Source organism: Monoraphidium neglectum (genome assembly GCF_000611645.1).
Source record: "Monoraphidium neglectum strain SAG 48.87 unplaced genomic scaffold scaffold00325, whole genome shotgun sequence".
In the NCBI taxonomy this organism is placed as follows: domain Eukaryota; kingdom Viridiplantae; phylum Chlorophyta; class Chlorophyceae; order Sphaeropleales; family Selenastraceae; genus Monoraphidium; species Monoraphidium neglectum.
The window spans coordinates 7429-17092 of NW_014013303.1; the positions used below are offsets into that span (position 1 = coordinate 7429).

Here is a 9664-nt window from a genome sequence, read left to right on the forward strand (position 1 = left end):
CCCCGCCGCTGGTCTGGAGAGCGGCGGGCTCGCTGTCGCCGTTGGTCCAGCTGTCGCCGCCGATGTCACAGCAAGTTGCACTGGCCTGGCTGTCGGCGTCGACGCACTCCTGCCGCAGCGCCCTCAGCCCGCCGTGCACCGCCCCCAGGCACGCCTGCAGCCGCCCCACCCGGCCCTGCAGCGCCGCGGCCTCGCGGCGCGCCGCCTGCGTCTCGTCCACTGACATGACCAGGCAGTCGCGCACCTGCCGCGCGCCCTGGCACTTGAGCGCCACCTCGTGCCGCAGCTCATCACACTCAGCGCCGGCCAGCCGCGCCGCGTCCTCCCTGGCCCGCACCTCCGCCTCCAGCTGCTGCACCTGGGCCTGCAGCGCCCGCTGCTGGCCCCGCAACTGTTTAATCTCCTGCTGCTGGCGCTGGCTCTGCCCCAGCATCTGCCTCATGACGCTCTCCTTGTTTGCGACCTGCTGCTTGAGCGCCGCCGCCGCCTCATCCCTCTGCTGCAGCTCTGCGCGCCGCTCCGCGGCCTCGGCCTCCTGAGACAGTCGGCAGCGGGACCAGTGGGGAGGCGCACGTGCGGAATTGGACAGTGCAGGTTGCTTTGTTGCTGCTTCCACAGTTGTGCATCCGATCCAAGCGTCTAATTCACCGATTCTGCTCAAGCAGTGCGCTCAGGAGGTCGTCACCCGCAAGCCGGTGACATGCATTGAGGTCCCTGGTTAGTGCTGCTGGACCCTTCACCCCCAACCGCTCAGCCCTGGACCCCACCCCGCGCCCCTCACCTGCGCCGCGCATGCCTCCAACATGTCCTCCCTGCCCGCCATCAGAACCCACAGCTCGCCGTGCCGCTCCCCCGCCTCCCGCTCCAGCTGCGCAAACGCAGGGGAGCGCCGTGCCTCCTCCAGGGTGGGTCGCCGGGCGGGGTCCGGGTGCGCCAGCCGGGCGATGAGCGCCTTGAGGTCGCTGCAGGAGGGGGGCAGCGACCTCCAGGCTGACCTGGACATAAAGATTGAGGGGAAGTCCGCGATGAGCTCCTCCTCAGTCACCTCGGGCCCGTCGCCGGCGCCGCTCGTGGGGTCGCCCGGCACGCAGCCAGTCAGGACCTGTCGGGTGGTGGTGCGCAAAGTCGAGATCTTTGTATCGACATTTGTGGGTGAACGCTGAAACGCTGCGGTAAGCCCCTGGGGTGCGTGTCGCGTCTGTATCTTGGAGGCAAGCCAAGGAATGGCGCAGGCGACTACACAAGCGAGTCGTTCAGCCGTGATTGAGACGGCGCCCACGCCGTGTGCCACCTCGCACCTCCCCAAATATGACCGCCACTGCATAGGCGTCCCACTTGGGTGTGGCCGCGGCGTTGCCACCCAGGTAGTGCTTCTGGCATAGCAGGCAGGTGGCGCCGGTGCAGAATCGGAGGGGGCGGGAGAGGTTCATTGTCGTGCAAATTGTAAATTTGAACAGGAGACCTGCCCTCTTCCTCAACGGCTGACCTTGGAATGCGGCAGCCCGCTCGCTCCCCATGCCCAAAGGCAGCGGGCCGAGGGCAGACGCTGCCCCCTCGGCGCATGCATGCTGTGGCGGTGCGCCTCACCTCAGGGGGCACGTAGCCGGGTGTCGAGGCGTGGCAGCAGCCGGTGTCGTCCACCGAGCCCATGTCCACCAGCCTGGGCAGCACCCTGCGCGCCAGGTTGTCAAACTGCAGCACCACCTGGTCGGGCTTGCCGTCCAGGTACACCAGGTCCTGGGGGGCCGGCCGAGGTTGGGGTGGTGGGTCGGTCGGGGCGTTGGTCGGTTGTTTGGTTGGTTGGGTTTTGGGATCAATGACGAATCAGAGTTAGGCTCCAGGGAGTCCAGCTTGTGAGTCGCGCAGCTGACGCGCACACAGGACATCCGCTTGAGCCAACAGAGACGGGAACGCCGCAACACATCAATATCAGCCACGTGCAAGCCTGCTGACTGCTTGTGCTGGTGCGCGTGTGAGATTTCCACCGTCACCCCCACCTGCGTGTGCATCCAGCCCCAGGTCAGGATCAGCTGGTATGCCACCTCCTGCGCCAGGAGGGCGCTGAGCTTGTGAGATGCCGGGTCTGTTGGCTTGCGCACGTAATTCAACAGTGGCCTGCGGGTTGGCAGGGGTAGCGGTCCGGGCGGAAGGAAGCTTGGGGGAATGGGGTCGAGGGTGTTGCTTGACGCAAGGGGAAGCAGCGTGGAGGAGCTCTGCTGGAAGCAGGGTGGGCCGGAGGGTGGGGCGTGCTCAAGGGGCGCGGGCATTTATGTGAATCAGTGCTGTGCGACCGTCTCAGGTCCTTCAAGAGGCCTAAGGGCACAGGCATCTGGCGCTCAGCACTGCTGGTTGCTGTGGCAAGGGCCAAGCTGCATTGGCTCCTGTGCGGCCGCCACGGCAACTTGCAATAAAACGCCCCCCTGCACCCGCTCTCTCGCACCGCGTCGTCCAGCCGCCCCTGCCCTCCGCGGCGCCCGCTGGCCCCCTGCCAAGGGCACGCGCCAACATTTCCGCGTGCTGTGCTCACCGGCCTGCGTAAGGGAAGACCAGGTAGATGAAGGCCTCGTCCTCGTAGCACCCCGTCAGCGGCACGATGCCGGGGGGCAGGCGGCCGCGAAACACATCGTGGAAAGACACCTCCGCGCGCACCTGCAGGTGCATCAAGGTCGGGGTGCGTCGTGGGGATGGCACTGGCTGTGCAAGTGAGGTTGAGCGCGCAAGCTCGTTTGGTTGGCACTGCCCGCGAAGCCCCCAGCACACATGTGAGCTTGGTCTGCGAGCTTCCTGTGAGCCTGCACGTGAGAGCCGGCGCCGCACGCACACAAGCAAAGCCAATCTAGGGCGCAAAAGTCCAGGCCTGGCCAGCTCCCCGGCACCCCCTCACCATGCGCTCCACCCAGTCAAACGCGCGCAGCTGGGCCTTGCAGTGAGCCTTCACGACGTACTGCTCGTTGTCGGGGCCGACGGACGGGGTGCGGAACACAAAGGTGTGGTCCCCATAGGCACCCTTGAGGGGGGAGCCCTGCTGCCACCGCAGCAGCTGCCGCAGCCAGTCGGGCCTGGAGTGTTGTTTAGCAGAGGTAATAATGTAAAAGGGTAAGACCTGGGCCACAGAGGAAGAGCGTGTGAGCGTCGCGGCGGGCAGGCACGCAAGCAGGGCAGGCGGGACGCGGCAGGTGCGCAAGAAGCGCCAGCACGCGGCACCGCGCGGGATCCGTCTACAAGGATGTGAGCTGAATACAATGTAACCCTTATATGAGAGTTACTGGTCGCTCACGGTGGCGTGGGCATGGCGGACGTGGGTCGCGAGTCTGCGGGAAGGGAACACTCGGAGCTCGTTGAGCTCTCCATGGCTTTGAGATATTACTTGCGTGGACACATATGATGTTTTAATGTATGGGGGCGTCGTGTGAGAGGAAAGGCAGTGAGTTTGCAGGTTGAGCAGCCGGCGGGTTCAGGACGAGCAGCTAGCCAACTCGAACTGCAGGCACCTTCCACCGCAACCACCCCGGCACCTCCCCCCTGGCTTGGCTTTGTCCGGACGACTCCGTTCAGCTGGCTTGCACATGAAAAATTGAAGCAGATCGGCTTCAAATCTAAATTCCCGTTGTGCAAGCCAGCTATATACGCATCATATCTGATCATACTTGCAACAAAACCCCAGGGATTTGCTGCCAGCAGTGGCTGGTTCGCCGCCGTCCTCGATGCGATATGGCGTTACAGCCTGGACTTGACGAGACTTGGGCCTGAGCACGAACGTTGCGCATCCTTCCCCGGGCAAGGGGGCTTCATCCCTGAAGTGTGCATCCCCAATGCCCTTTGCAATCGTCCGATTCTGCACAAGGTCGCCAAAGATAAATTAGAGAATTGCATTCCATGACAGCGCCAGTAGGCGGTCAAAGGACATGAGCGCCAGCAGGCCTTCATCGCGCCGACGCACTGCAGACACAGAGCAGCCAGTATTCAGGGGCCGACCCGCTCAAGGTCACTCCTCTGCCATCCCAGCTGCCAATTCTTGCGCGCCGATTAGGTGCTTCGCACCCTGCGCCACCCCTGCAGGCCCGCCGCCGCGCGCCCGCTTGGCGCCAGGCCCCCCGCCCTCAGGGCTGAACGGCGCGCCCGCCTCTGCATGCGGCTGGCGCCGCTTGAGGCCTGCCGCAGCTTGCGCCTGCTGCTGTTGCTGCTGTTGCTGCTGTTGCTGCTGTTGCTGCTGCTGCCGCTGCTGCTGCACAGGTGGACGCAGCAGAGGCGCCACGAGCGCCGTGTCAATGATGAATCCGAGAAAGCTGTAGCTGATCCTGTCGCCCGGCCGCAGGCTGGACAGGTACAGATGCCATGCTAGCGCCCAGGGCGGCAGGCAGGCCTGACCGCGAGGTTTCAAGGAGCAGGAAGGCGGAGAGTTACGGGAGGGAGCGGCATATGACATCGTCCGGCGCTGCAACGGACGTACGCAGCAGCGGACAGCGCGGCTGCGCTGGGCTCCGACCACACCGGCTGCAACGCACGTCATTGTCCTCGTGCAGACGGGCCGTCCCGACCCTAAAGCCTGCTGCGCGCGGGCGCGCGGGCCGCGCACCCTTCGGATCGCCAGGTCCCTGGCCAGCTCCTGCTCGGCCGCCGCCTGCGCCAGCCGCCGCGTCCCAAACTCGCCGCTCCCGCCGGCTTCACCCTTTTGCTGCTCGCCGCCGTCGCCGTCGGCGCCTGGGCCGTTGTCGCAGACCCAGGGCAGCTGTCCAATTTGCAGTTCCAGCAGCGTCGAGCCGAGCGAGTGGAGGTCGTCCACCGCAGACAGCCGGCCCTGGCGCAGCGCGTTGGCCGAGCTGGAAAGTGGGAGGCAGGCGGGCGCCGCAGGGTCGGGTGCATGTGGGACGGGTTTAGGGGGTGGTGCGGCGAGGGCGAGGGAGGGGGGCAGGGGCGAGCAATGCCAGGTGCAGCCGCATGCGCGGGTGGTGGTGCTGCCACTTCATCAGCACTCTGCTCATGAGACTCTCGGCTCTTCGTGCGCTTTGCGATGGCGCCAGCTGGACCGACATCAGCCAGTCAGGCCTTTGCCTGGGGTAGCCAGCAGCCGGCAGCGGCTGATTTGCCCTCACCTGTAGTCCTTCGTCCCGTAGAAGACCCTGGGCTTTGCTGCAAACAAGGAGGGCGGCGCATGCAGGCACGCGGCAGGGGTACAACGAGGAGACTCTCAGAAGGGCAGCTGCCTGGTGCTTGCTGAGAACAACCCAAGAGGCCAAGCGGGCCCGGCAGGACGGCTGGGCTGTCGCAGGCATCGTTCACACCATGACCTTGCACGGTTGGCCGCCTGCATGGGCTGCCAGCAGTGCCGTATTTCATGCAATCATGCTCGCCGCCGCGAATCCGCCCCTGCTGATTCATGCTCGTCACCTCATCCCTGCAAACTCTCCCCCTCACCTGTGCCGTCCTTCATCACGGCCGCCAGCCCCAAATCGATTACTAACACGGGCGGAGGGACGACGCCCTGCGCGGCCGCCATCCCCGCCGGCTTGGCTGGCGCGTGCGCATGCACTGGTGCTGCGCGCACTGTGACGGCCGCCGCGTCGCCGGGGCGCGCGTTCTCCTTGCCGGCCGCGCCCCCGCCCCCGCCGCCGCATGCGCCGCCGCCGCCAAACGCTGCGATCACCGCCGACGGCAGCAGCTGCAGCGCGCCCCTCACGCCTGCGGCGGGCGCCGCGGCAGCTGCTGGCGGGACTGGGGCCTTGCGGGCGGCGGCGGGGCGCCTGGCGACGACTGGGTGCCTGGGGGGCGCGGGCGCAAACGCCGCGGCGGCGGACGCGCGTGCGGGGGCGGCAAGGGCACGGTGGGGGAGAATCAAGTTTTCTGCCTTGATGTCCAAATGCAGGACTCCCTTGGAGTGCAGGTACTGCAGGGCCTGCGCAAGCGTGTTGGTGATGAGAAGTTGTTAGGCTTCACAAGAGGGGCCGGTGATGAAGCCAGGAAGCAGCTGGAATGGCGCGCCAACAGTTGCGTTGAGCAACGTGCGGGGTGATGCGCCTGGGAGACCCTTGCGGCTTGAGAGGATATCTCAAAGCGAGGTTTGGACTGCACGATCAACAAAACCGCCGCCGCCTCCATCCACGATCCCACGCTCATCCCTGCCCGCAGAGACCCCACCCTGAGAGCGCCCCTGCCGACAGCCACCAGCTGCGCCGCGCCCTCGCCGGCGCCCGAGTCCGCCTCAACGAAAGCGCGCCCTGTCTCGCGCGCCGACCACAGGTCGCGGCCCAGCAGCTCCATCGCCATCCAAGTGCAGTGGTGCGACGCCGCCGCACCCGGCGGCTGCGGGCCCGACGCGTGCTGGTCGTGCGGGGCGGCAGGACGGGCGCCGCGGGGAGGGGCGGGTGGGGGGCCCACCACCACCAGGTGACCTGTGGTAGTGATGTTGGGGCGTCAATGGGACTGGGGCGGGCGTTCATTGATCAGGTGTGGCGGCTAATACAGAACAGCTGAACGGCAGGTGCACCGAAACACAAGCCTGTGCTCCCCCAATGCAGGCCAATCAAGCCGGCCCTCCCGCCCGCGCCGCACCGCAGGCGTGGACGAGCGGCAGGCCGCAGCGGCGCGCCGCAGTGTCGGCGCCGGGCGGTGCGACCGCGCCCAGGCGCAGGTACATGTCGTACTCGCGGCGCAGGCGCGAATCCCTGCCCGATGGATGGCGGATATGTGGGACGACGAGCTGGCAGTGCAACAGGTGCTTACCTTCAAACTGGCCTGCAGGCAGGCGTGGCACAGTGCGTGCATATAGTGGCAATCCGCTGCGCGCCACACGGCACTTGAGACTTTTGACCTCACCGCGCCCTCTGCGGCCCCACCTCAGTGCAGCCTTGATGTTCTCAGCAGTGGCTTGTGTTGGCGGCAGGCGGGAGTCGTGCTGTGTGCATGTCACCTCCAGCTTGACGGCCACCTGGGAGATGCAGGGGTTTGAGGGGTAGGAGTGGGTGGGCCGCTCCAAGTTGGTGGGGCAGGGGCGGTATGGTGACCAGTGCAAAAGCGCCCCGATGTGAGCCCGCATGCCGCTGGCTTTGCTGCTGTAAGGCGAGCCAAATGTTGCGTCCCCACCCTGCATGGCTATATTGCCCCATGGTGCGCCATGCCACCACAAGCTGCGCCGTGTGGCCCCATGCTGCGCCATGCCGCATCATGCGGCCCCATGCGGCAGCGTCCCACGCAATGTACAGTTCAGCATGCTATGCCATGCAACCTGACACAGCTGCGCTCTAATGGCCGCAGCAGCACCACCTTTGGGTGCATGGGGTGCAGCAGGTCGACAGCTTTGTACACCGCACCAAAGCCGCCAGCTCCCAGGCAGCCCTGTGCACCAGAGTGGAGCGAGGCGCAGCGAGGTGGTTCGCGGGGCGCAAGTGGCTGCCGAGCGCCGTCTGTACGTCTTGCGAGCGCTTTGCGATGCGCGAGCACCAGTTGACACCGGTGCTGCACAACAGCGGAGTCGCCCGTCACCTGTATCTCATATTGATCCTTGAGGACAAAGCCCTGGTGTAGCTGCACCCAGTTATCGTCCCCGTTACACCCAACTGTGCCGTTTGCCACGGCGGCGGGCGCCAGGGCGGGCACAGCGGGTGCAGCTGCTGAGCCCGCCTGCGGGCTGTGCAGAGCCTTAAAATCCTGTGCAACTGTCGAGCCTGCCTCCCCTGCCAGTTTATCCATGATAGGGAGCCCGAGATCTGAAAACCAAGTTTGAAAGCGTGGGCTCGTCTGCACGTCTACGTTTCGTTATGGTACAAGCATTGCGAAGTCGGTCATGAATCTGACATGGATGTGATCAATGCGAAAGTGCCGCAGCTGGTGCTCAGGTTTGCGATGCTGACAACACAAGCATCCGGGGTGCCAACCCCTGCAATGCACCTGCCCGCATGCCGGCAAACCCCAACCACACGGACCCTCTGCAAGACGAATATGAACCATTTGGTGTTACCCAGTTGCATGACACGCCTATCAGCATGATGTACCCTATCAAACAAGGTACACATGATTCGGCAAGCGTTGGCGGCGGAGGAGTGGGGGTGCGCTGACACCTTGTGCAACCTGCCAGGTAGCTTATGATGCTCAGCTCAAAATCGGAGGTTTGAGCCGTGCAACCTCGCCTGTGCTACCTGCAATGAGCTGTTCGATACAAGGAATTCTGGAGAGCCGGTGTCCAGCATGTTGGTTTCCACTTCGAACGCTGCCAGCACTTCACCCAGGTGGCGGCGGCCCTCGGCCGCAGATGAGGCTGTTGCTGCCCGCACAAGCCGCGAGATCCATGCAGAAGCATAAAAAAGCGAAGCTTTGGAAGAAGGCAGCCGCACCCTTCCCTTTGAGACACACGAAGCCAATCACTAAGCAGTAGGTGGCTGCTATGTGATTGCAACGGGGAGGAGGGGGTAATATCTGCCATGCCTATTGAGCGCAAACCTTGGGATCATACCGCGCCGTTGCTTTGCAGACCGTTCTTGTTTCCCAATAGCGCTGCGCCAGTTGGGTGGTTGTGCAACTCTGACACCCTGAGCCAGGTTCGTCGAACCCCAAAACATCATGCGCTGGATCCTGCAGTGCCACCATTACAGAGTCAGGTTGTGTCCAGCCCCCAGGTGGTCGGGGTGGTGTTCACGCCAGCCAGCATGCATCAACTCGAGGAACAGAACAAGCCAAGCACAGCTCAAATATCAACGGGTGCATCCAACACACCAACACAAATGCCCAGTGCCTCGCAAGCTAGGGGACCAGGGCCGAGCTGCAGCAGTCTTCAGTGGTCCAAGCCTCACTTGTTGCGGGGGAAGCCCTGCGTGGGGGAGGCAGCAGAGGGGGGCAAGCCTAGTGAAGGATGGGAGGCGCTTGTCAGCAGCGGCCAAGCTTCCGCTCCAAAATCAGTGCCACGCTCCCCGCGCTATAGAAGCGGCAACCATGATGTGACATGCATACCCTTGCGTTCAACCGCGCAGGCAGCTGGACGCTTAAAGCCGGGGCGTTGCGCCACCAAACAGCCGCTCACGCGCACCTTGCTGCCCTCCCACTCGCCGACGTTGAGCTCCTGCGCGGCCAGCGCATCAAGCACCCAGCGTGCGCGGCCGCCCTTTGGCCGCACCAGCTGCGCGGGCAGCGCCCCGGGCAGGGCTTGCACCTGGGGGGGGTGGGTGGGCGCATGAGCGGGCGCGGCACGCAGGATCGACGGGATTCTAAGCCTAGGCTCGCGCCGGGCGCTCGGGGTGAATAAAACACGTCAGACATAGCTGCTGCTCATTCCGACAGAGAGCCGCAGAGGGCCAGTCAGAGGGCGCGCAACGGGGGTCATAGTGACTCTGACACTCATGCCGGCGCCGCCGCCCCCCCACCCCATCTTCACCCCTCGCCTCACCTCAAGAACGCGCTGCACAATCTCGGACTTGCTCTCGCCCACGGCGACGATCAACACGTCCTTTGCGGCGTTGATGACCTGCCGGCGCGAGTGCGGCGGGCACGGGGATTAACTGGTTGAGCGGCCGGGCCACAAGCAGCCGGGTGCATGAACGCAGGCGTTGGGACCTGACAAGATCAGGGTTCATGGGTTGTTAGGGAGCAGCTTGGCGGCCCACAGGTGCCGCCTGCGACCGCCAAGCTGCAGGGCGCCGCGGACCGCGGGGACAGCCGAGCCACTGGCACAGGCGGG

General features: G+C 65.0%; 2 protein-coding genes across 2 annotated transcripts in view; both read right to left on the minus strand.

Moving 5' to 3' along the window:
* Positions 1 to 3351, minus strand: part of MNEG_2773 (hypothetical protein) — a gene marked incomplete at both ends in the record, with an annotated part of 4547 nt that extends 1196 nt beyond the window's left edge. The window contains 9 exons of the mRNA XM_014048748.1: positions 170 to 535; positions 782 to 962; positions 996 to 1102; positions 1299 to 1373; positions 1588 to 1737; positions 1998 to 2115; positions 2528 to 2649; positions 2885 to 3059; positions 3278 to 3351. Of these exons, the coding sequence (XP_013904202.1) occupies positions 170 to 535; positions 782 to 962; positions 996 to 1102; positions 1299 to 1373; positions 1588 to 1737; positions 1998 to 2115; positions 2528 to 2649; positions 2885 to 3059; positions 3278 to 3351 (1368 nt within the window). The remainder of the gene's footprint in view (positions 1 to 169; positions 536 to 781; positions 963 to 995; positions 1103 to 1298; positions 1374 to 1587; positions 1738 to 1997; positions 2116 to 2527; positions 2650 to 2884; positions 3060 to 3277) is intronic.
* Positions 3352 to 3985: 634 nt separating this feature from the next.
* The window catches only part of MNEG_2774 (6-phosphogluconolactonase), a gene marked incomplete at both ends in the record, with an annotated part of 8819 nt that continues 3140 nt past the window's right edge, over positions 3986 to 9664 (minus strand). Inside the window, 11 exons of the mRNA XM_014048749.1 lie at positions 3986 to 4363; positions 4577 to 4820; positions 5094 to 5130; positions 5416 to 5893; positions 6136 to 6389; positions 6550 to 6662; positions 6834 to 6925; positions 7228 to 7332; positions 7480 to 7617; positions 9017 to 9139; positions 9374 to 9451. Of these exons, the coding sequence (XP_013904203.1) occupies positions 3986 to 4363; positions 4577 to 4820; positions 5094 to 5130; positions 5416 to 5893; positions 6136 to 6389; positions 6550 to 6662; positions 6834 to 6925; positions 7228 to 7332; positions 7480 to 7617; positions 9017 to 9139; positions 9374 to 9451 (2040 nt within the window). The remainder of the gene's footprint in view (positions 4364 to 4576; positions 4821 to 5093; positions 5131 to 5415; positions 5894 to 6135; positions 6390 to 6549; positions 6663 to 6833; positions 6926 to 7227; positions 7333 to 7479; positions 7618 to 9016; positions 9140 to 9373; positions 9452 to 9664) is intronic.